Source organism: Ambystoma mexicanum, chromosome 13 (genome assembly GCF_040938575.1).
Source record: "Ambystoma mexicanum isolate Mex_15411 chromosome 13, UKY_AmexF1_1, whole genome shotgun sequence".
In the NCBI taxonomy this organism is placed as follows: Eukaryota; Metazoa; Chordata; class Amphibia; order Caudata; family Ambystomatidae; genus Ambystoma; species Ambystoma mexicanum.
Window position 1 is genome coordinate 468,246,058 of NC_090938.1, and position 27,047 is coordinate 468,273,104.

Below are 27,047 nucleotides of genomic sequence, written 5' to 3' on the forward strand. Positions count from 1 at the left end.
CCCTACCTACTCATCCTTCTGCCACTCCCTTAAAGCTCATCTTCTACCCCCCCCGACTTCCCTTCCCTACCCCTCCTCCCCTTCCCTTGCCCCCCTCCTTTCCCCATCCTCTCTCCTTCCCCTCTGACCTTAAATTAGTAACACATACTACCTAAAGGCAATGAGGACACCAGATCACTCTCCCTTCCCTTCCCCTCCCCCGTCCACCCTCCTACCTCAAATCCTACACCGTAACTCCCTTCTCCTACCCCCTCCTCTACCCTATCCCCACCCTCCCTCCCCCCATGTAAATAGTTCTACTTATTTTTCTAATGACCTGTTCATGCTTGTATATATGCTTCCCCTTTCCCCCTCCCTCCCCCCTACCTCAAATCCTACACCGTAACTCCCTTCTCCTACCCCCTCCTCTACCCTATCCCCACCCTCCCTCCCCCTTGTAAATAGTTCTACTTATTTTTCTAATGACCTGTTCATGCGTGTATATATGCTTCCCCTTCCCCCTCCCTCCCCCCTACCTCAAATCCTACACCGTTACTTCCTTCTCCTACCCCCTCCTCTACCCTATGCCCACTCTCCCCCCTTGTAAATATTTCTACTTATTGTTCTAATTACCGGTTCATGCTTGTATATAGGCTTCTCTCACTTTTGTACCTGTTGTTATATTGTAAAGCGCTTTGGCTTAAAGTGCTATATAAATTCAATAAACATTAACATAAACATAAACACAAGCTCCACCACCGCCAGTAAGCAGACTTTGAGGTCAATGGCCTTGCTGCACACATTCCACTGATCTCCCACAACCACTGCACCACACCTAGAATTAGAATGCAGATACACACCACGTAAACTGCACTAGCTGCACACATGCTGAGTGCACCCAAGCACTATTTACTACCCTACTCTCTCCGCTGACCTGGACTACTGTACCCGAGGGCGTTCAACCCACATCGCTTTGAGATCATACCAATGCTATATAAGGTGCTTTACAACTGCACAATAACATAACATACCCGGAAATGCTATATTGTGATGGTAGAAGGGATGCAAAGGCAGCCGTGAGGCGTTTACCTAGAAAGGGTAGGAAGTGTGTGAGTAATTTAGTCATCCACATGGTGGGCATGCGTTTGCCTGGGCTTTTTTGAAAGTTTGAATTAAATGGAATGATGGTAGACCGACCGACCGGCTAATCCACACACATTTCCCTATGCTCAGACCACGACAAAAGCATAGACCTGTGTACTCTGGGCTGTACACCGCCTACAGGCACAGTCCACCCCTGCCTTATTTAGTTGGAGTGTGACACACAAGGAGGGCATTATGTCATCTGAGAAAGGGGGAGGGCGAACCTTCCCTCTGCCTTGGTGAGCCTGGCTAACTGGCAAAGGCTGCTTGGAAACGCCTTGCTCTTTTGTTAGGACCTGTAGTTGGTGGCAGCAATTATCATGCCAACAGGGGGCATTTCAAACAGGCCCACACTGGGCCTGGCTGCAGAGGCAAACAAAGGAGACAGGTAACCTGACAACTTTTCATATGTAACTGTGTCGACCTAAATCCAGCTCCTGTCTCTTGATATCGATGGCAGAGAACTGTCATGTCTGGGTCTGTTGTTATGGCCTTTCTCTGTAGAAGGTTTCCAAATTTGAAGTGAAGATTTGGTGAACTCTTGCTGCTGTTTGTGTACCATGGATTACTTACCAGTTACACTACATATTTATGTTCTAGTGTGGGGTCTGCTCTAAGTTTAGGGTGAATACATTTTAAGAACCCTTCAATTGTTGGACTAAGACAGTGTCTCTCTCGTTTTGTCTTATTTTAAGTTATTTAGTTAAGAAAATGAGCAGCACTTCCATTGAATTCTAAGGAACACACACATTTGTTAATGCTCAGCCCCGGAGAAATGTCCTGTATTGGGTGACATCAGAAGGACAGAAACATGTTGGGCTATGTTTTGAACAAAGACTTATATTTTTTTTCATGCTGATGTCCCAGGAATTACTGATTGCATTTCTTTTCCGGGGTCAGGGATGTTTGTTATTTTCACATGTTATGTTCACATGTAAGTCCCTGTGATTTTCTGATTGTATCACTTGTGTTTTATATAAACTTGAATGTGTTAAAGTTTTTTTGTAATACCATATATCGCACCTGTCCATTGCTTTAGGACTATGACATATTAAGTTATATTTAAGGATGTCTTTTGGTCCATAGACTTGAGCTGCAAACTTCCTTCTATGTACTATTATGGTTATGGTAGACCACCCCACTAGGGGGACCCTATCCATAAGCTCTGAGAATGTGGTTTGCAGGAGCCAGAGTGTCTGGTCTCTCAGCAGCTTCACAGGAGACCTGCCACTTTAACAAGAACCACACAGGGAGGACCATTAACCAGAGAGACTCTTTGAATACAAAAGACAGGAAAATTGGTGGAACTTAGTAGCACAAGGTAGTGAGCCCAGAGCTCTTTCTGTTGCGAGAAGGGTTCTGCCATATTAGTTCTGTGGCACACGTTGTTCCTGTTTTCACCCATGTACTTTTCCTGTTGCAAATCACTCTGGTTATGCCCTCATGCATACAGAAGATTGTTCCCCGGGAATCCAGGGTTGGTTTACTAAGGTAGATTAAGCCTTCACCAATCACTGTGGCCCTCTTGGCTTTAAAAGAGGGCTGCCTCTTTGGCAGATCATCTGAAGACTTCACAAGAAGGAAGAAAGAAGAACTCAACCCTGGACCCTTGCTGAAGCTTGTCTGCATTATATCTGCCACCCGTGAAGGAATGCCAGAATATCAAAAGAGGGAAGCAAGATCCCACCCCTAAACATTTCCCAGGGAACAGATGGAGGTACATAACTCAGAGGACCCTCCAGGTGCTCCAGAGCTGGTACCCAGCTGGCACACAGCGTGCCCTGCTAGGCTCCACAGCAAGGTTCCTGGATAGGAAGTGCCAGAGGGTCTCTGAACCTACAACCAAGGACAAGGCAGCTGCCTGCAACACACTCCACAGCTGTAGGCCGCCTGCCTTAAAGGATGACATGAGCCCATTGACGAAGCTGGGAGAAGTGGCTCGACAAGCATCTACCACCACCCACCTTAAAGGACATTTTTTAAGCCAGTCAAGTTTCTCAATCCGCAACCAACGGCAACGCTAATTGTTGTCAAGCTGCCATGCTTAAAGACATCCGAGACATCTCAACCAGTGATTCAGAACCACCAAGCAGCACTGAGACACTGATTCCTGACCCTGAGCCACAGTGTAGGCCAGCTTGCAGCTGTCCGCCCAGCTTCTCTCACCGAAATGTTTTGCAGCCTGATACCCACAACTGACTTCCGTATCAAACAGTGACAGAAGCCTACAAAGTGCCCTGAACCCAACTCAACCCTGTCAAGCACCAATAACACCTACAGCACTGTGGTTCTGTCACCCTGGTCCTTCCCAGAAGGCCCCTAAAGACATTTTAAGACCCATTGCTCCCTTGGTGCTGAAGCCAAGAAACCATAACAAACTGTTGTGGTCATTAAACATACCGACTACCCTCCTGTCTGTATCCAGAGTGCATCCCTTTTCCGTCTTGGAAACTGTCTGGCCTCTGAATTTCTTTGTTTACAGGGTGTGTTGTATTTCGTAGTGTTGTTAGACTGTCTGTTGTGATAAGTAAAGTGGAGATTTGTAATGCAACCTTGACCGGACACTCCTTTTATAATTTGGTAGTAATTGTATTTTTTGCTGTGCTGCAACTAACCAACGATCCACGACCTTTCGGAGATAAGTCTGCTGTCTCGTCCACGTTACCAAAAGTAGGCAAGGAGTTTTATAATTTACGTGTGTTTCCAATCCATTCAGATCCTTTCCGGTGTACTAGAGTTGTAGGGCTGATTGATGGTTTATAAACCGATATTCACCCCAGGACCACTGGTGCCCCGGATGTTAATTCATCACAAAGTGGTTTAAAACACCAGTAATCAAATACATTAACACTTTTCACTGATGAGAAGAGTAAGGAGGAGAGAGCAGTTACGGGAAAGTGTGCAAGGAGCGAATGATCAAAAGGAAAGAGACAGGAATGAGAAGAAAAAAGTTGGCAGCAGAAAAAACCGATCAAGATGAAGGAGGAAGGAAAGCTCATGGCATGTGAGGAGTTGGAGGAGAGAAAGATCAAAGGACGGGGGAAGGAGAGGATCTTGAGAATGGAAGGAAGACACAGTAACATCCGCGCTGGAAGGAGGAGGAGGATAAAAGGAGGTGGTGTGGCTCAAGAATAGGACTATGCATTGGCCAAGCCAAGATGGGCAGCGGGAAAAGGGGAGCTGCCAAGACGTGGAAAGCGGATCCAGTGGGACCCACGTTGGAGGGAAGGTAAGGTAAAATTTAAGGCAGGCAAGAAACCTTGTGTAGCTGGGCCTTGAGATTGGTAGGGCTCAAGCTTACACCCCAGAGATAAGAAAAGAGACAGGCTAGCCTGGGCCAGAATTCAGAGATTGTGTGAATGGCAAGCCCTCAAAGAAACTAAAGAGCACTTTCCCACACCGGAAATGCGAAGGTGTCATTACTGCGGGCAGGTTTGTGCTAGAATATCCAAAAGGTAAAGAATAAACAGTTATATCTAGTGAAGACATCTTCAGCGGGAAGACTCCAGGAGTAGAAAACCCCAAGGAAAGAAACGCGAGTGATTTTGTTTCACAAGCTCAGTTGGAACCCAGCAACCTGACCACGAACTGCTGTTGAATCTTGGGATGATAATTCTAACAGAGACTGTGACGGTAACCGTAACACTCTGGTGTGTTGAGCGCAATAAACCTGTTGTGTTAAACCCTAAAATCTGCTTGTTGTGTACATTGTTGATTCCTCGTGCTGTGAGAGGTGAAATCTAGAAATCGCTCAATCACAATTCACAATGACATGTTTATTGCACATTCGCTTTTGCACATTCGCCTTTGCACTTTCGCCTTTGCTTGGAATCCCGGAATTCAGGGAAATGATGTCATGCCATTTATTGCAGTATTCCAGTAAACTATCGATTTTAACTAATCGGGTGCTCAATAAAATATTTGTTTTCCCTGTGACATAAAAAAGTACCACATGCATTATGGTCCAATGACGTCGTTTTGGGCTTATGGTGACATTTACAAGGCACTCAGTTGTCAGACCTGTGGTTTAGTAGGAAGGTAACAGAAACCCTTGATGACTGATTGCACTATAAGACCATAACGCTTGGTGGGCTGTTATGTATCCTCTTTTGATCATGCTTCAAATATATAAAAATGAAAAGGTCTGCGATTGCCACGTTGTCCAAACTGCACCACAACACCCGCAAGTCGGTATTGCAATGCATGTTGATGGCATGAACGTGCTGTGCATGAAGGAGCAATGCATGTTTGTCATCAGTGTATTCTTTCTCACCCGCCACACCCAGGAAAGCAGTCAAGGCCACGCTGGTCCTGCTCCCGCTTCTCGGCATCACCTACATGCTGTTCTTCGTAACGCCCGGGGAGGACGAGATCTCGCGCATCGTTTTCATCTACTTCAATTCCTTCCTGCAATCCTTCCAGGTAGGTCTTGAAGAGCTTTTTTAAGAACGTTGGTGACTAGCACTGTGCTTGAAGCCCAGCGGAACACCTGAAACATATGTGAATCTCACTAGGAACATAGTTTCCTGCTAATACATCCTGGTTCATCCTAATACAAATTCACAAACCAGGGGTGATAGCGCGTTAGATTAAGCGCCTGCACACGTTTCTTCACCAGATGCTTTGGACTACTACTCCCAGGATCCTTCCGCATTGACTATGTGGATCGGTCTAATGGGAGTTGTAGTCTACAACATCTGGAGACCCAAAGTTTGCAGATCTCTGTTAGATTGTGCATGCACACACATAAAGAGAACCCGTTCATGATTCTAGGCCATATTTCAGATCGCAAGATGTCCAATGTGGAGTTTGTCTGATATTTTAGCTCACTGAATTATTTGTGTCCTTGTAGTTTCACTTCCATTTATTAATGAAGGGCTACACATGCTTAATTGAAAAGTGGTGTGGGCCAGTTAGCAATAAAGGGACAATGCATGGTATTGATCGGGTTATGCTGCAACAAGATGCACTGGTGCAGACCTGGAGGTCCTATTTCATGAAGCCATCATTCCAATAGAATCCTGCACTGACTCATTGTTTTTAGCAGATCTGAGGTCCTATTTCATGAAGCCATTGTTCCAATAGTACCCTGCACTGGCTCGTTATTTTTAGCAGACCTGGAGGTCCTATTTCATGAAGCCATCGTTCCAATAGAAGCCTGTTCTGGAACATTGATTTTTTAGCAGACCTGGAGGTCCTATTTCATGAAGCCATTGTTCCAATAGAAGCCTCCTCTGGCACAATGTTTTTTTAGCAGACCTGGAGGTCCTATTTCATGAAGCCGTCGTTCCAATAGAAGCCTACTCTGAAACATTGTTTTTTAGCAGTCCTGGAGGTCCTATTTCATGAAGCCATCCTTCCAATAGAAGCCTGCACTGACTCATTGTTTTTAGCAGATCTGAGGTCCTATTTCATGAAGCCACTGTACCAATAGTACCCTGCACTGGCTCATTGTTTTTAGCAGACCTGGCAGTCCTATTTTATAAAGCCATCGTTCCAATAGAAGCCTGCACTGGCTCATTGTTTTTAGCAGATCTGAGGTCCTATTTCATGATGCCTTGGTTCCAATAGAAGCCTGCACTGGCTCATTGTTTTTAGCAGACCTGAGGTCCTATTTCATGAAGCCATCGTTCCAATAGAAGCCTGTTCTGGAACATTGATTTTTAGCAGACCTGGAGGTACTATTTCATGAAGCTGCCATTCCAATAGAAGCCTGCACTGGCGCAATGTTTTTTTAGCAGACCTGGAGGTCCTATTGCATGAAGCCACTGTTCCAATAGAATCCTGGAATGGCTCATTGTTTTTTAGCAGACCTGGAGGTCCTATTTCATGAAGCCATCGTTCCAATAGAAGCCTGCACTGACTCATTGTTTTTAGCAGATCTGAGGTCCTATTTCATGAAGCCATCGTTCCAATAGTACCCTGCACTGGCTCATTGTTTTTAGCAGACCTGGCAGTCCTATTTTATAAAGCCATCGTTCTAATAAAAGCCTGCACTGGCTCATTGTTTTTAGCAGATCTGAGGTCCTATTTCATGAAGCCATCGTTCCAATAGAAGCCTGCACTGGCTCATTGTTTTTAGCAGACCTGAGGTCCTATTTCATGAAGCCATCATTCCAATAGAAGCCTGTTGTGGAACATTTCTTTTTTTAGCAGACCTGGAGGTACTATTTCATGAAGCTGCCATTCCAATAGAAGCCTGCACTGGCACAATGTTTTTTTTAGCAGACCTGGAGGTCCTATTTCATGAAGCCATCATTCCAATAGAAGCCAGAACTAGCTCATTGTTTGTTTTTTTAGCAGACCTGGAGGTCCTATTTCATGAAGCCACCGTTCCAACAGAAGCCTCCTCTGGCACAATGTTTTTTAGCAGGCCTGGAGGTCCTATTTCATGATGCAATCGTTCAAATAGAAGCCTGGACTGGCTCATTCTTTTTTAGCAGACGTGTAGGCCCGATTTCATGAAGCCATCGTTCCAATAGGAGCTTGTTCTGGCACATTTTTTTTCAGCAGACCTGGAGGTCCTATTTCATGAAGCCATTGTTCCAATAGAAGCCTGGACTGGCTCATTGTTTTTTTTAGCAGACCTGGAGGTCCTATTTCATGAAGCCATCGTTCCAATAGAAGCCTGGACTGACTCATTGTTTTTTAGCAGACCTGAGTTCCTATTTCATGAAGCCATCGTTCCAATAGAAGCCTGTACTGGCTCTTTGTTTTTTTTTTAGCAGACCTGGAGGTCCTATCTCATGAAGGCATCATTCCAATAGAAACCTGCTCTGGCACAATGTTTTTTTTGTTTGCAGACCTGGAGGTCCTATTTCATGAAGACATCGTCCCAATAGAAGCCTTGACTGGCTCATTGTTTTTTTTAGCAGACATGGAGGTCCTATTTCATGAAGCCATCTTTCCAATAGAAGCCTGGACTGACTCATTGTTTTTAGCAGACCTAGAGGTCCTATCTCATGAAGGCATCATTCCAATAGAAACCTGCTCTGGCACAATGTTTTTTATTTTGCAGACCCGGAGGTCTTATTTCATGAAGCCTTCGTTCCAATAGAAGCCTGGACTGGCTCATTGTTTTTTAGCAGACCTGGAGGTCCTATTTCGTCAAGCCGTCGTTCCAATAGAAGCCTCCTCTGGCACAATGTTTTTTTAGCATGCCTGGAGGTCCTTTTTTATGAAGCCATCGTTCCAATAGAAGCCTGCTCTGGCACATCATTTATTTTAGAATACCTGGAGGTCCTATTTCATGTAGCCATAGTTCAAATATGAGCCTGCTATGGCACATCATTTATTTTAGCATACCTGGAGGTCCTTTTTTATGATGCTATCATTCAATAGAAGCCTGTTCTGGCACATTGCTTTTTAGTGTACCCCGAGACCTATTTCATGAAACGGTAGAGCCAGTAGAAGCTTGCCCTGGCACATTGTTGTATTCTCATTCCTGGAGGTCCTATTTCATGAAGCCGTCGTTCTAATAGAAGCCTGCTCTGGAACAATGTTTTTTTTAGAAGACCTGGAGGTTCTATTTCATGAAGCCATTGTTCCAATAGAAGCCTGTACTGGCTCATTGTTTTTTTAGCAGGCCTGAAGGTCCTATTTCATGATGCCATCGTTCCAATAGAAGCCTGCTCTGGCACATTGTTTGTTCACATACCTGGAGGTCCTATTTAATGTAGCCATAGTTCCAATAGAAGCCTGGACTGGCTCATTGTTTTTTTAGCAGACATGGAGGTCCTATTTCATGAAGCCATCGTTCCAATAGAAGCCTGGACTGACTCATTGTTTTTAGCAGACCTAGAGGTCCTATCTCATGAAGGCATCATTCCAATAGAAACCTGCTCTGGCATAATGTTTTTTATTTTGCAGACCTGGAGGTCTTATTTCATGAAGCCTTAGTTCCAATAGAAGCCTGGACTGGCTCATTGTTTTTTAGCATACCTGGAGGTCCTATTTCATGAAGCCGTCGTTCCAATAGAAGCCTCCCCTGGCACAATGTTTTTTAGCATGCCTGGAGGTCCTTTTTTATGAAGCCATCATTCCAATAGAAGCCTGCTCTGGCACATCATTTATTTTAGCATACCTGGAGGTCCTTTTTTATGATGCTATCATTCAATAGAAGCCTGTTCTGGCACATTGCTTTTTAGTGTACCCCGAGAACTATTTCATGAAACGGTAGAGCCAGTAGAAGCCTGCCCTGGCACATTGTTGTATTCTCATACCTGGAGGTCCTATTTCATGAAGCCGTCGTTCTAATAGAAGCCTGCTCTGGAACAATGTTTTTTTTAGAAGACCTGGAGGTTCTATTTCATGAAGCCATCGTTCCAATAGAAGCCTGTACTGGCTCATTGTTTTTTTAGCAGGCCTGGAGGTCCTATTTCATGATGCCATCGTTCCAATAGAAGCCTGGACTGGCTCATTCTTTTTTAGCAGACGTGTAGGCCCGATTTCATGAAGCCATCGTTCCAATAGGAGCTTGTTCTGGCATATTTTTTTTCAGCAGACCTGGAGGTCCTATTTCATGAAGCCATTGTTCCAATAGAAGCCTGGACTGGCTCATTGTTTTTTAGCAGACCTGGAGGTCCTATTTCATGAAGCCATCGTTCCAATAGAAGCCTGGACTGACTCATTGTTTTTTTAGCAGACCTGAGTTCCAATTTCATGAAGCCATCGTTCCAATAGAAGCCTGGACTGGCTCATTGTTTTTTTACCAGACTTGGAGGTCCTATTTCATGAAGCCATTGTTCCAATAGAAGCCTGTACTGGCTCTTTGTTTTATTTTTTAGCAGACCTGGTGGTCCTATCTCATGAAGGCATCATTCCAATAGAAACCTGCTCTGGCACAATGTTTTTTTTGTTTGCAGACCTGGAGGTCCTATTTCATGAAGCCATTGTTCCAATAGAAGACTGGACTGACTCATTGTTTTTAGCAGACCTAGAGGTCCTATCTCATGAAGCCATAGTTCCAATAGAAGCCTGCTCTGGCACATTGTTTGTTCACATACCTGGAGGTCCTATTTAATGTAGTCATAGTTCCAATAGAAGCTTGGACTGGCTCATTGTTTTTTTAGCAGACATGGAGGTCCTATTTCATGAAGCCATCGTTCCAATAGAAGCCTGGACTGACTCATTGTTTTTAGCAGACCTAGAGGTCCTATCTCATGAAGGCATCATTCCAATAGAAACCTGCTCTGGCACAATGTTTTTTATTTTGCAGACCTGAAGGTCTTATTTCATGAAGCCTTCGTTCCAATAGAATCCTGGACTGGCTCATTGTTTTTTAGCAGACCTGGAGGTCCTATTTCATGAAGCCGTCGTTCCAATAGAAGCCTCCGCTGGCACAATGTTTTTTACCATGCCTGGAGGTCCTTTTTTATGAAGCCATCGTTCCAATAGAAGCCTGCTCTGGCACATCATTTATTTTAGAATACCTGGAGGTCCTATTTCATGTAGCCATAGTTCAAATATGAGCCTGCTATGGCACATCATTTATTTTAGCATACCTGGAGGTCCTTTTTTATGATGCTATCATTCAATAGAAGCCTGTTCTGGCACATTGCTTTTTAGTGTACCCCGAGACCTATTTCATGAAACGGTAGTGCCAGTAGAAGCCTGCCCTGGCACATTGTTGTATTCTCATACTTGGAGGTCCTATTTCATGAAGCCGTCGTTCTAATAGAAGCCTGCTCTGGAACAATGTTTTTTTTTAGAAGACCTGGAGGTTCTATTTCATGAAGCCATCGTTCCAATAGAAGCCTGTACTGGCTCATTGTTTTTTTAGCAGACCTGGAGGTCCTATTTCATGAAACCATCTTTCCAATAGAAGACTGGACTGACTCATTGTTTTTAGCAGACCTAGAGGTCCTATCTCATGAAGGCATCATTCCAATAGAAACCTGCACTTGCACAATGTTTTTTTTTTTTTTTTTTGCAGACCGGGAGGTCCTATTTCATGAAGACATCATTCCAATAGAAGCCTGGACTGGCTCATTGGTTTTTAGCAGACCTGGAGGTCCTATTTCATGAAGCCATCATTCCATTAGAAGCCTCCTCTGGCACAATGTTTTTTAGGAGACCTGGAGTTCCTATTTCATGAAGCCATCGTTCCAATAGAAGACTGGACTGACTCATTGTTTTTAGCAGACCTAGAGGTCCTATCTCATGAAGGCATCAATCCAATAGAAACCTGCACTGGCACAATGTTTTTTTTTTGCAGACCTGGAGGTCCTATTTCATGAAGACATCGTTCCAATAGAAGCCTGGACTGGCTCATTGTTTTTTTACCAGACTTGGAGGTCCTATTTCATGAAGCCATTGTTCCAATAGAAGCCTGTACTGGCTCTTTGTTTTATTTTTTAGCAGACCTGGAGGTCCTATCTCATGAAGGCATCATTCCAATAGAAACCTGCTCTGGCACAATGTTTTTTTTGTTTGCAGACCTGGAGGTCCTATTTCATGAAGCCATCGTTCCAATAGAAGACTGGACTGACTCATTGTTTTTAGCAGACCTAGAGGTCCTATCTCATGAAGCCATAGTTCCATTAGAAGCCTGCTCTGGCACATTGTTTGTTCACATACCTGGAGGTCCTATTTAATGTAGTCATAGTTCCAATAGAAGCTTGGACTGGCTCATTGTTTTTTTAGCAGACATGGAGGTCCTATTTCATGAAGCCATCGTTCCAATAGAAGCCTGGACTGACTCATTGTTTTTAGCAGACCTAGAGGTCCTATCTCATGAAGGCATCATTCCAATAGAAACCTGCTCTGGCACAATGTTTTTTATTTTGCAGACCTGAAGGTCTTATTTCATGAAGCCTTCGTTCCAATAGAAGCCTGGACTGGCTCATTGTTTTTTAGCAGACCTGGAGGTCCTATTTCATGAAGCCGTCGTTCCAATAGAAGCCTCCTCTGGCACAATGTTTTTTACCATGCCTGGAGGTCCTTTTTTATGAAGCCATCGTTCCAATAGAAGCCTGCTCTGGCACATCATTTATTTTAGAATACCTGGAGGTCCTATTTCATGTAGCCATAGTTCAAATATGAGCCTGCTATGGCACATCATTTATTTTAGCATACCTGGAGGTCCTTTTTTATGATGCTATCATTCAATAGAAGCCTGTTCTGGCACATTGCTTTTTAGTGTACCCCGAGACCTATTTCATGAAACGGTAGTGCCAGTAGAAGCCTGCCCTGGCACATTGTTGTATTCTCATACTTGGAGGTCCTATTTCATGAAGCCGTCGTTCTAATAGAAGCCTGCTCTGGAACAATGTTTTTTTTTAGAAGACCTGGAGGTTCTATTTCATGAAGCCATCGTTCCAATAGAAGCCTGTACTGGCTCATTGTTTTTTTAGCAGACCTGGAGGTCCTATTTCATGAAGCCATCTTTCCAATAGAAGACTGGACTGACTCATTGTTTTTAGCAGACCTAGAGGTCCTATCTCATGAAGGCATCATTCCAATAGAAACCTGCACTTGCACAATGTTTTTTTTTTTTTTGCAGACCGGGAGGTCCTATTTCATGAAGACATCATTCCAATAGAAGCCTGGACTGGCTCATTGGTTTTTAGCAGACCTGGAGGTCCTATTTCATGAAGCCATCATTCCATTAGAAGCCTCCTCTGGCACAATGTTTTTTAGGAGACCTGGAGTTCCTATTTCATGAAGCCATCGTTCCAATAGAAGACTGGACTGACTCATTGTTTTTAGCAGACCTAGAGGTCCTATCTCATGAAGGCATCAATCCAATAGAAACCTGCACTGGCACAATGTTTTTTTTTTGCAGACCTGGAGGTCCTATTTCATGAAGACATCGTTCCAATAGAAGCCTGGACTGGCTCATTGTTTTTTTAGCAGACCTGGAGGTCCTATTTCATGAAGCCATCATTCCAATAGAAGCCTCCTCTGGCACAATGTTTTTTTATCAGACCTGGAGTTGCTATTTCATGAAGCGTTAGTGCCAATAGAAGCCTGCTTCGACACATTGTTTAGCATGCCAGGAGGTCCTATTTCATGGAACCATGGTTCCAATTGAAGTCTGCTCTGGCACATGATTTGTTTAGTATACCTGGTACCTATATAATGAAATGGTAATGCTGATAGAAGCCTGCCCTGGCACATTGTTTTTTTAGCATAGCTGGAGGTCCTATTACATGAAACGTTAGTGCCAATATAAGGCTTCTCTGAGCCATTTTTAACGTATGTCTAGGTCCTATTTCATGAAGCCAACATTGCAATAGAATCCCGCTCTTGCACAATGTTTTTTCACATACCTGGAGGTCCTATTTCATGAAATCCCAGTTCCAAAAGAAGCCTGCTCTTTACATCATGTTTTAACATACCTGAAGTTCCTATTTCATTAAGCCATTGTTCCAACAGAGGCCTCCTCTGGCACATTGTTTTTTTTAGCATCCCTCGGTGTCGTGTTTCGTCATGTCATCGTTCCAATAGAAGCTTGTTCTGGCACATTGCTTTTAGCAGACCTGGGTGTCCTGTTTCATGAAGCCATCGTTCCATAAGAAGCCTGTTCTGGCACAAAAGCTTTCAACATACCTGCAGGTCCTATTTCATGAAATCTTAGTTCCAATAGAATCCCACTCTTGCACATTGTTTTTTCACATACCTGGTGGTCCTATTTCATGAAATCGTAGTTCCAATAGAAGCCTGCTCTGGCACATCATGTTTTAGCATACCTGGGTGTCCTGTTTCAGAGGTCATTGCTTCAAAAGAAGCCTGTTCTGGCACATGATCATTAAACGTACCCGGAGGTCCTATTTCATGAAGCCTACATTCCAAGAGAAGCCTGCTCTGGCGCATCATGTTTTATCATATCATGAAAGCAAATTCTGTGTTTACCGACATGGAAACCCAATCTTCATTGTATGGCAAGTCAGCGGGAAATTGATAACAATCAAAATGCATTAAACAAAGACGTCCACAGCAGGTGGGCGAAGCTAAGGTCCTGCACACCTAAATGGTTAAGATCTGTGGATAGGCCTCTCAGAGTTTTTGTTTTAAGTTAGCCCCAAATATATCTGGGTCGGTGCCTGAATTCCTTGAAAACTGAAAATGCATGCTTAAGCCCTCTCGCGTGTGAGCCCCACCAGACCAAGTCAAGCACACTCCCGAAGGTTGTCTTATTGAGTAGAGACTCAATTCAATATATCATCATCATGTTGTTTATTTGGATATGCATGAACAATCCATAAAAAAACAGTATACAATACAAGACAGTTAATACATAGTAAACTGAACGACCATTAAAAAACTCATTGAGTAATAAATAACATCTAAAAAGGAAGATCATGGCAACAGTTCATTAGGTAATATTTGCTCATTTGTTTCAAGGCAACATACTCATCAGACATTTCCTTTGATAAAATACTTTTTTTCAGAGATGAGAGGAGGGACCACCCACAAGTGTAGAGTCCACCCACAGCAAATATATCAGTGCAGGTCTGTACTGGACAAAAACCTGTTCCTGCAATAGTGATCGTCTAAACCACTTTCTAGCTGGTGCATAGACAGGGCAAAAGAAGATCAGGTCAGCTAGATCCGCTTGCAGAGCACCATATACTGGACAGGATTTGTCGCCTCCTCCCCTGGACCATGCTGCGACCACGGCCCTCAGATGAATACAGTTGAACCTTGCCCTGGAGATCAGCACACGTTCAGCAGGAAATTCTGCCCAAAGCAGGTAATGCTGCACACACAAGGACATTAAGGTAATCAGACCACCGTTCTTGGGTTTTGCATTTTCTGACCCTTCTCTCTCCAGTCTTACAGATTCAAATAGACATACTGTCCAATGATTTATCCCTCTCCGGGAGAATATGCTGCTTGAAGGGTACAAATGCATAGTTTTAATTCCTCTCAACTGTGAATTAATATTATGCAGCCATGGAATCTTATATCCCAGGTTCATGCCTAGCAGGGAGGTTATCAGTTTGTGCGAAAAAGGGACTCTGACCTTTCCCCATAACCTAAGATAATGAAGTACCGGCTGCAACAAAATCGTATCCATGATTGGTGTGCACCCTAACTCCATATGTACATATGGATCATAGCCATATTCGAGTCACCCCATAGCTCCATCCCAAATCTGGCTACCAAAGCTGCTTTTCCTTTGTATCATTGCAGCAGTAGTGGAATCAGAACCTAGACATAGCCCTGGTCACCGCCCCCCCACCCTCCAGGTCCTGCTTAAACCTCTGTGTCTGCTTCGATATCTGGGCCAAGGCACCAACACTTGCAGAAAATCTGACCCCTCAGGTAATAAAAATAATAGACCCTTGGGATGACAGTATTCCCACAATACAAGAACCTGAAGTTAATATCCTCCTGCTCCTCCCCTTCCAACAAGCCATTATTGCTGACTTGTTTGTTTTTTGTTTATTTATTTATTTATATAGCGCACCAAACCCAGAGGTATATGGGCGTATTACAAGTAGATTTCAATTTTCAGGTTGCACAGAGAAATAGTTACAATAATTATATACAAAAAATACAACAGGGAAAAGACAATATAGTACATAAGGTGGATACATAATAGCAATTTATGTATTAAAAGACATTGGGCCTCATTATGACCCAGGCGCTAAGTGTTTAACGGCGCCGTAAAAGGCTGCGGCGCCGTTAAACACCTAGCGCCTAATTATGAGGTCCCTTTGCGGGACCCGACCTTAACGGCTGGTTTTACCAGCCATTAAAGTAGGGACCCGCAAAGGGACCTTGGTTCTAATTACGGCACCGCAATTTCCGGTACCGTAATTAGCGCCTTCCCCATTCCCATTGAGCCCTATGGGGCAAAAATGGGGAAGGGCCATGGCGGCATGGGGAATTACCGCCCCACCAACCTCGGAATGGGGTGGTAAATTCCCCATTCCGCCATGGCGGACTCCGGCGTGGACCATGGTGCTAATAGCACCATGGTTTAGCGCCGGAGTCCTAATGAGGCCCATTGTTTTGATGTGATGGGGCATCCGTAAATGTCCTAACAACAATGATGATTCCCGAGTGAATGGCACGCTTTTTGTGTTTTTCCTAAAGCTGAGGAAAGACTGATCTGTTCTTAGAGAAGTAGGGAGGGAGTTCCATAACTGGGCAGCCAAAACAGGAAAGCTGCTTCCTCCTGCTTTTTTTCAATTTAAATCTAGGGACTATAAGGCAGAAAGAGTTGGCAGTCCTTGAGGATTTTCTTGACAATTCTTTCTTTTAAGTATAGTGGGCAGAGTTATTTAGGCATTTGCGTGTGAGGGAGTGAGTTTTGAGATGAATTCTGTCCTTGATTGAGAGCCAGTTGTTCTTTAGTCTAGCCTCCGAAATATGTTGTCTCCTGGGGATACCTAGGGCTGATCTAAGTGCAGTATTTTGCAGTATTTGAAGTTTGCTGACAATATATTTGCTAGCACCTAGGTAGAGGGCATTACAATAATCAAGTTTAGAGAGAATTAAGGCTCTCGCTAGGGTGATGCAACTTTCTGTGCAAAGGAAAGTTTTACATGCCTGTATCAATTTACAAGTGTAAGCTGTTGCAGAGGCAGTGATGTTAACTTGTTTGCCTAGGTTAAGAGTTGAGTCTAAGTAGAAGCCTAAGGGATTTATCTCCTTTGCCACCTTAATTTCAATAATGTCGATGTTGAAGGAAAGGTATTTGTTGCTGAGTTTGTTGAGGTAGGCTGGTGTTCTTAGGATCAGGAGCTCTGTCTTATCATCATTCAGGCAAAGGCCATGTGAGGCCATCCACGCCTGAATGATAAGATAGATTTTGTTCACTAGGGCCAGGTCCATATCATAGTCTCCAGTAACTGGGGTGAGGATCTGGGTGTCATCTGCATAATTGCTGTAGGCGACACCCAGATGGTCTAGGTCATCAAACAGTGGCTTTGTTAAGACACTGTACATTGTGTGTGATACGCAGGAGCCTTGAGGTACTCCACATGTTATTGGTGTGGGGTCATCTGAGGCGGAGGGCAAGAACACTCTCATGGACCTGTTGTTGGGAAATGAATGAATCCATGCTGTGTCTTCCTGGGAAAAATGAGCTGCAGTGGCCAGGAGTTTGCATAGCAATTTATGATCCACTAAATCAAAAGTGGCTGATAAGTCTAATAAGAGTAAGAGGGCAAGTTACCTGTTGTCTCTTTAAGTTTGTCAATTTGGTTCTTCAGATCTATCAAAGCCGTTTCTGTTCAGTTTTGTGGTCTAAAGCCTGATCGCCAAAGCCCTAAGAGATTGTTGGTTTCCAAGTACGATTGTATCTGGACGTAGGCTGCTTTATCTATTATCTTAAGAAAATATGGGACTGTTGTAATTGGTCTGTAGTTGGTTGAGATAGTAGGGTCCAGGGATTTTTTTCTTAGGAGTTGGAAGACCCATGCATCCTTAAGGTTAGTGGGGACACTGCAGGTTCGAAATTAAGCATTGATTAATTTGGTAATGAAGGGAGCCAGGTCTCTGGCCCCTTCATTGATTATCTGGGCTGGGCAGGTGTCTCCCTGACATCTTGTAGGTTTGAATGATGCAATGATCTTTTCCACATCTTGGGTAGTGACTTGGACACATTTGAAGCACTGAAATGGTTTAAGAGTATGATCTTGTGGTTTTTGATAGGTGCCGATTTTAGAAAAGTTCAATTCTCTTTCTGATATTTTGTTTTGGAGGAGGGAGATTTTGTTGGACAGTGCATTTTGGATGTTAGTGCACCATGCTTGATCCTTTGTGGAAATTTCCACAGGGGGATAGGGGCTTCCATTTCTCTTAAGATAAAAAAGAGATCCTTGGTGCTAGATCTAGCTTTATTGATCCTGTCATTATATGTCTCGTATTTGGTTTGTAGCATTTCGGCTTTGTATTTAGCTGAAATTTTCAATAGGTTGTTTTCATTATCCTCGGTAGGGAGATTTTTCCAAAGGCCTTCCATTTTCCTTTTGTCTGCCCGCAGGGCTTTTAGTTGGGGTGTAAACCATGAATTCAGGTTGGCTCTAGGTTTACCTTTGTGCATTTTGAGCGGGGCAATAGTATCTAGATCTTGTGTGATAGTACAATTTTATAAATCTACTAGCATAGCTGGGTCAGAAGTAGCCAGCATGCAGTTTAGGATAGGGAGCAGATGTGGCATTAACTTGTCTTCTGTAATGTTCAGTTTATTCCCGGTAAGAAGAGGAGGAGCTATTAAATTAGTCTTGATAGTCGGTATGCTTGCTTGTATGGCAAAGGACAGTAGGTAGTGGTCTGTCCAAGTCGGAGGTTCAAGGGAAGTGATCGTCTCACAATTAAGATCGGCCACCCAGTCTAGGCTTCTGCCTTTATCATGGGTAGGCTGATTAACTCTTTGCGTGAGGCCTAGTTCTGTGAGGGTGTTTGATAGTGCAAATTTGTGTTGGTCATTAGGGTCATTGAGACCAAGGTTGAAGTCTCCTAGCACTAGCATTTGCGAGGTAGGTTTGGTATTTGCATATAGTATAGTTGTGATGTCTTCCTCAAAGGAGCCGATGGGACCTGGAGGTCTATAGATTAGGTGAGCAGTTGGGGTGCATGATTTAGTGATGGGGAGTTTCACAGTGAGCAGTTCAGAGGACTGGACGTGGGGTGATGTGGATACTCTGAGACCTAGACTGGACGTAGCAATGAAGGCAAGGCCACCACCTCTAGAACTTTCTCTGTCTACTCTCAAAATGGTGTCGTTATCGGGTATAGGGAGTAAAAGAGAAGGACCAGCTGCTGCATGAAGCCACGTCTCAGTTATTGGTAAGAAGTCTAATTTTTCAGCGATGATCAGGTCAGCTTTGTCTATGGCATGTGCTACCATAGATCCCGCGTTGGTTAGGGCACCTTTGATAAGTGGGGTGGCAGTGTTAGAGGAGTTGGTAAGGGGATTTCTCTGACTAACTCTGTTTTTATTTGTATAGTTTGTCTTAGTGGTGAAGTTGAGACTAAGTTTAGTAGGACGGCTGGTCTGTAGAGTGTAGGTTGTAGTAACTCTTGAGCCACGCCTATCAATTCTAGCTCTAGTAGAGCATGGTTTTGTTAGGTACTGGTCTGGAGGCAAAACGTTTAATCCATTGGATGGGAGTTAGGATACAATCTGAGCCAGTGGAGGTGATGGCATCTGTGTTAGGATGCTTGATTCCCAAATGTAACTCTGGTAGGAATGTGGTAGGTCTAATGGTTATCGACTGGAGGCTATGTCTAAGGGGTGGCAAGAAGTTAGTAGGTTTGATCTATAGTGGTGGTAAGGTAGGAGTGGTCATGGTTGGGTGCTGACACTCTATATGTAGGAAATCTGTAATTGTAGCATAGTAGCTAGCAACCAGTAAAGCAAACAACAGTTTTACAAAGAGGCAAGTGAAGGAATACATAGTATGGGAGGGGCAGCCAGCTGGCTCTGGAAGTGAGTCAGACGGGGCATAACGAGGTGAGTAGATAGGGCACATATGAATGCAGTCTGGAAACATAGGACTAATCAATACGCGTCGAGGAATCAGGTAGTATGGCACAAAAATGACTTTGCAGTCAGCCTGGTAGCTAAGGGTATCTTCCTAAAATGTCATATACTTTTTTGAGAAATGCTTATACAATGTAGAAAAAGGTTGGTCAGGCTATGGCAAGAGCACTAACATATAATCACCACGTTAACATTATTACAATGTGGTATATTTCAATGGCAAAGAGGTACATGATGAGAGAGGCTGCGAGGCATCCAGATGAGCTACTATATTTAGCCTGACACATTAGCAAAAGTACTCAAGTAAAGGCTGTAGTATTAGACTGGTTTCATGTTGAGAACTAGGCAGCTGCCCTCATGACTTTGCTGCATTTACAACCAGGTCTAGCCCTTCCATGAAAATGGCATACTCTGAGATAAGTGCTTGTAATAGTATTGTTGTGCATGCCATCAAAACAGAGTCGTCTGCATATACTAGGACTGGTAGCTTCCGATCTGCCATTTTTGGAGCATCGGGAGAAGACTTTAGAAGATGATTGAGGAGCCCATTTATGAACCCATTTATGTATAAACAAAAAGACAGGGGTGCCAGAACACATCCCTGGCGGCCCCCCAGTTCAACAGCAAGAGCCAGTACATTGCCCTTCAACACCACACCTAACACAAGCTTGTGTCGAGCCATGCAGTCTCGCCAGTAAGTCTACTAAGGGGCTTGACAATTCATGGACCTAAGCATGTCCCACAACTTGGTACAGTTAACTTTGTTGAATGCCGTGCTCAGGTCCATGAATGCCAGGTAGATAGGCTCATCCTTCAGGTACAGAGAATGTGCCATTATCAGGTAAAGATTGAGTGCCTCCTCCACTGTACCCAACCCTGTCCTATAACCTAGCTGGACCAATGAAAGCATTCCACTGCTCGTGACCCAATCCTCCAATTGGGCCAAGATAGCTTGCCCCATTATTTTGAATAAGGAGTCCAACAGAGATATCTCTATGAAATCGGAGAATGCCGTGGACCCTTTTTATATATTGGTTGGATGACTGCCATACACCACGATGGTGGGATGGGTCTGCCCGCACAAACAGCGTTAAACCCTTAGGCCAGGACCAGAGCACACAGATCCGGTGGCTCAACAAATAAATCAGCCGGCACATGGTCCGGGCCCAGAGCACGATTGCACTGCTGTTGATCAATTGCCCCCACTATCTCATCCACCGAAAAGACAATCGTAGCCTCAGTGCCCCTCCCCTCGCCACATACCATATTTACCATAACATGGTGGCTCTTTTGCGTCAGCATAATATTTGAAAAATGGACCACAAAGGCCATCTCTGGCACAGTACTGACCGGTCTGTCTACATTATATTTATAGTAAGGATCCTTCTCTGCAATCTCCCAGAACAGTTTGGAATCATTATTTTTGGCAGCCTCCACCCACATTTCCCATGTCTCTTCCTCAATTACCCATTTTCTCTTCACCAGTGTTTTCTTATAGATAGATCTAGCCCTTATGGTGGCAGTTTTAGGAGTCCTCATAGTCCCCAATGCTCGTAAGAGATTTTTCCTGGCTCTCGAACAATCAGAGTCAAACCACCCCTGCTTCTTTTCCCACCTTGTTTGCCTCTATTACATGAGAACACCTATGAGAGTTGGGTCAGCAACCTGCCAAACTCTTCCGATATATTAGTAACTTACGTTTTCCTGATACAGTTTCTAGTTGCTTGCAGTGGACTCAAGAGGACTGCCTTTCTCAGTAATATATATTGATGACAAATACGTCGTTTTTCATCGAGCAAAGTAATGTAATCAGTCATGCTTGATTTTTTTTATCATAGTGATTTTCCATATTGTCAGATGACACCTGCTTTGTTAGACAGGTGATTTCTCAAGGCTCTTATAATATAGAAGTTACTTTGACTGCTATTCAAAGGTCTGTTTACAAATTTGAAAATGATATAATTCAAAAATAAAATAAAATATACAAACTGATGTAGAGAAAGTAGGGACAAAAAAACAGAACATAGCAAACAGTCAGCACATTAGTCAATATGACAGTTTCATATTCAACTATACCTGTCATTAGTGTTATCGCATCATTTTTTGTTATTTGTACATTTATAGCAGCGCACACAGCCCATAGGCATCTTGGCGCTAGTTACAAGTAGAGCAAACAGAAGTCAGTAGGGGCCGGCCAGGGGGAGAAGAGTTAAGTATGTTAAGATGCTTTCTGAAAAATTTGTAGGAAGGTCTGCATGCAGGTGGGGTGATAGCTTGTTCCAGAGAGACGTAGCCCAGACTGAGCCCCCAGCTTTAGAATGATTGAACTTTGGGGTGATGAGGCGGTGACTCTAGGCAGCCCTAGTGTGTCTTTGTTAGGTGTTTTTTCTTAAATTGGCAGCAAGGTAGCCTGGAGCGTTATTCGAGAGACAGCGGTGGCTAAGGGATAGGATTTTTAAAGTGATTCTATCCGTAACTGGAAGCCAGTGGGCAGATCTCCTGACCTCCGATATGTGGTCCTGTTTGCCAATGTTAAGGGTGGCTCTGAGAGCATTGATCTGGTAGTCTGAAGTTTGCTGAGGTTTTTTTCTGAAGTGCCACAAAGCAGGGAGTTGCAGTTTTCAAGTTTCTAGCATATTAGTGCTTTTGCAACTTCCACACGGTTAGTGGTAGTGAGGAAAGGTTTGCTGGCATTGATTAGTTTAATTGCATAGCCTGTTGTCGAAGTGATATGGTTGACGTGGCAGGTCATAGAGATTGATGAGTCGAGGTAGACCCCAAGGGTCTTAACAGAGGGTGCGACAATAGTCTTGTGCCCGTCAATGACGAAGGATATGTAGTCCAGGGGGAGACTCTTCAGGCGGGGAGGGGGCCCAATGAGTAGGGGTTCAATTTTTTCATCATTGAGGCCGACACTATGTGCTGCCATCCAGGATTGAATAGATTTGTACGTTTTGTTGATTCTAATGGTGTCTTTGAGGTGGTCGCCAGAGAGGGGGATAAGAATTCGGTATCGTCATCATAGTTAGTATACGAGATTCCCAAGGTGTCAAGATGATCGAACAGTGGCTTGGTGTAGATGTTGTACAAGGTGGGAGAGACACAAGAACCTTGGGGTACTCCACAAGAGTTGGGTGTTGGAGAAGCAGTGGCCTCATCCGCAAATACTCTGGAAGATCTGTTAGACAAGAAGGAGGCGATCCAGTTGGTGGCTTTGGGAGAGAAGTGGGCAGCAGATGTTAGGGCGTGGCAGAGGATCTCATGATCCACATGGGCGCATGCCACTGAGAGGTCAAGAAGGAGGAGCAGGGATAAGGATCCCTTGTCATTGGCGGTGTCAAGATGTTTTTTTAAGTCAAGGAGGGCTGTTTCTGTCCCATGCTTAGGGTGGAAGCCTGACTGGTGGGAGCCTAGAATGCGATAGTGTTCAAGGAAGGATTGGCTACTCTGTTCATGATTTTGAGGAGAAAGGGAATGGTAGTGATAGGGTGATAGTTGGTGTGGATGGCAGGGTCAAGGCTGGGTTTTTTCAGAGGTGGTGAGATCCAGGATTCCTCAAGTAAGAGGGCGACAGAGCAGGCTGTGAAGGAGGAGTTGATGATAGCAGTTATCAAAGGGAGCAGGGGCTCAACACGATCTTTGATCAGGGTGGCTGAGAGCAAATCTCCCTTGCATCTGGAAGGGTTAAGGGCAGCGATGATGTTAGCAAGGGCAGTGATGCTAGTGGGCTGGAACTTAAAGGGTGGGATGTCATCCGTGGTGGGACCGGATTGTAAATCGGTTGTGGGCACAGTGGATTGTTTGGCTTGTATTTTGGATTGAAGCTGTGTGATTATTCCTGTGAGGGTGTCTTGGATCTTATTACACCAGTCATTGTCTTTGATGATGCTGTCAGGGGAGGATGGAGAATGGTGAAGAGTTCCCGGGAGCTTGAGGCTGCATTGGTAATTGTTGTATGTGGAGGCTTTTGAAGTGTGCATCAACTGTTTGTATTAGTGTGAGAGTGAGGAGAGGTGGCTCTTGTCAGTGGAGTTTGAGCCAGATGGCTTCTGTTGTGCATTTTGCTGTACTGCTGTGCCGTAGTTCCGGGTGAACCTGGAGTTGTGATGGTTCGGGTTCTTGGACTTCTTAGCTTTGAGGGGAGCAAGGTGGTTTCCCATTGTTACAAAGCAGGGTGCTATAATGGTCAATAAGGACCATGTGGTCTTCTGTGGTGGGGAGAGGTGAGTTGGTGAGAGGAATAATGTTGGAAATCGTCAGATTGCGTGAGCTGCAGGTCATGCTTATGCTATTAGCCAGGACTGGCTTAGCGAGCTTGCTAATGGCTGGGATGGAGAAGGTGACAGTGTGGTAGTCTGACCAGGGGCACGGTTGGTTGGAAGGGATGGTGACGTTGCAGAATTCTATCTGTTATAGTTTCTAAAGTAGCATATTCCTAATGACAGAGCTAATGCCTATACATTTCAGAAGTTAACAAGGATATCTGTGCTTCAGTGTATTAATAACAAGAGGAAGAGGGAAGACTATGGAGTTGTAAATGATGAGTTAGCAAGTGGAAAACTATTACAAATGCACTTAAGTAAAGCTTGCCATCCAACCTGTGTTCTATGGTCTAATCCTTCTACTCTCTTCCTGACATTTAAATCCATATTGGCTCTTGGCTATATATTAACTTGGATGCTGGGACATGCACAATAGTGAAAACAAAATAATAAGATAAATGTCCTTCTTAGTGATACTTTCAACTTTAAATATCTCTCCAAACTCAACAATTGATCATTTTAGGAGGATAGCTTATTAAAGATAAGTAAGTTGTATCTGGGCTGGTAGGCATTAGATGAATAATGCTCAGATGTGTGATTACCTGGAATTCAGCAATGTCGCTCGCATGGCCGCCATTCAATGCATGCCAACCAAGTATGCTTGTTATCACTTTTCTGAAATAGGAATGCCGAAATGGTACCACCTGCTATGCTAGCAACTCTTCCTCGCATGGCTGCGGTTACTCACCTGGCACATGACCAAGTCTCTTTTGGTGCTGTTTGGCCAAAGAGAGCTCTGCTGTAAACGCAGCACCTGCTAATCATAGGTGTCTGCCATCTTAAAATATAAATTGCACACGTTTGCAGAAATATTGAATTATTCTAATTTCATGTTATTTATGCAGGGTTTCAGATGATAGAACGGATCTATAATGAGCCACTTTGAGATAATAAAAGTATATTAAAGCAGAGAGTGATATGAGTGTAATCTATGTACTCGCAAATGATCCTATGACGCAAACATACAATGCCTGTTTTGGATGACATTGATTTGGGTTATACAGGTCAAATCATTGTATTATTCAAAGCAGTCTTAAGCTGTGCTGATACTATTCGTGTTAGTAGAGAAGCAGCTACTCCCGAGTCAGAAGTGCCATTTTTTATTCTATCAGGGATGCACTCACAATACATTGAACTCTCAGATATAAACGCTATTACCTATGTCAACATGATTTTGCTAAGCGTCAATGCAAATTCTAAGTATTTGATCCCACACTCACTGTTGTCTTCATCCAAAAAAGTGGACCTGTACATAGGTGACGAAATGGCCTCTGCTCTGCAGAAGTACAAGGATGAGTAAGTAGGGTCTAAAATGCCTACTTAGCCCCTCACTACTAACCCAGCAGTGATCCCTATCAAAAGGGTGAAACAGACAAAGCTTGGCAGGTATACGTGGCGTGAGGTCACTATTGTCTTTTAGAAACAAACTGAAGACATTGCTCTGCTTGTCTATCCTTCATCCATCTTTCATTGATCATCATGGTCTGATGAGTAGTTAAGATCCTCTAGTGCTTAGATACCCTTTGGGTGGTTAGCGCAGGTACACATATTTGAGAAATGAGTGAGTACAATTGCTTCTCTCTGCCCCTGTACTTTATAGATGTTATGACTTATACATGAAAATAAAGGTACTGAGATTCAATATACTAAGAATGGAGGATATACAAGGTCCATGTCAAGTTGGTGAGTGGGCACCACTTATTGTATTCTGTATATATAGAAATCTTCTTCAAAGTTATAGGTTGTGTTTCCAAATTGTGCATGGGGTGCAACCCACTGAATAGTGCCACAGTGTCAGGCACCGTGTGCAGCCTTCGGTGTGGGCCGCACAACCTATTATCCACCAAAGGTATGCTTTCTTAACCATACAAGATATTCTAGACTTATGACAACTCTTGTTAATCTTAATAATTAAGAAAACAAACCCTTGGCGGGTAATAGGGTGTGTGGCCCACGCTGAAGGCTAATAAGCCTTTGTATTTTCCCTTCAGGCTATACAAGGTCCGTCATGATATGAAAGAGAAAAACAGGCTTAACTATCACAAATATAGAAGAACTGCTAACTCTTTGTCAGTATTAAGTTAATCTTGAGATGCTATGGTATGATATGCAAATTTCACGTCACGTTCTTTCAACTGCAACTCACAACTGATCTTTCTTTCTGGCATTGAACTGTGTTCAAGTTCAATAAATTAGATTACTTTAATGTTTTCATATTCGTGATTCTTCAACCATTGGTGTGCTACTAGGTATTTTTCACCAATATTCTTAAAGGCCTGCAGATGATCATTTATCCAATCTTTCAGTTGACTGATAGTACAATGCTTAATGTTCTTTTTAAATACACAAAGATTACATCTGTTTAAATTAAATATATCAAACAAAGTGTTGCAACATCCTTTCTTTAGGGTATCCTCTAGAGACAATTGCCAATAGTGTTCTTTCACCTTCTGAATATAAGAGAGGACTATCCCAGAGGCAACTCCAGCCATTTGTATACAAAGTTAAATGATAAGCCTAACCCAAGGCCAAGAAATGCCTCTGTTGGAATGTAATACTTTTAGCATTGCTTTTTTATATGCTATAATTTCTGGTGTTAACCAAAGGTGGAGCCACAATATAATGGGCTTAAGTTTAGCCTCATACATAATCTCTAAACATCCATACTCCACATTAAGAGGTTATTGCAACAAGTCTTCCTACATCACTGGTAACTTTGACTCTTATTACCCTGAGCTTTCTCTTCTTGCCAACACGGAAACCTGGATCTCCCCTTGTGACTCTGCTACTCTAGCAGCTCTCCACTCTGACTATGCTACCTTCTCACACTCTCCCCGACCTTTTAGAAAGGGCAGCAGTGTGGGTATCCTTATAAATAAGGCTCTCAATACTGCCCCTCTACCTCCCTCTGATATCAACTCTTCCTCTTTGAAATATGCCACTAGTCCCTCCTACTCCTCTCACTGTTCTTGCTCTCTATCAACACCTTGGCCCCCTCAACTCTTTCCCTGATCTGACTGTTCTCCTTGAGTCTCCTACTGACATCTCCATTGTCATGATGAGGGACCTTGACCTCTGCACGCCCTCTACAGCCTCCTGTCTTGGACTTAACTCCCTCTTATCTGGCCACTCTTTCAACTCCCTTTACAAACAGCCTC

The 27,047-nt window shown here is 43.7% G+C and overlaps 1 protein-coding gene across 1 annotated transcript in view; it reads left to right on the forward strand.

Moving 5' to 3' along the window:
• CRHR1 (corticotropin releasing hormone receptor 1) overlaps nucleotides 1-27,047 on the forward strand; it is a 2,003,326-nt gene that overhangs the window by 1,735,154 nt on the left and 241,125 nt on the right. The window contains exon 11 of the mRNA XM_069634091.1: nucleotides 5,409-5,544. Within this exon, the coding sequence (XP_069490192.1) occupies nucleotides 5,409-5,544 (136 nt within the window). The remainder of the gene's footprint in view (nucleotides 1-5,408; nucleotides 5,545-27,047) is intronic.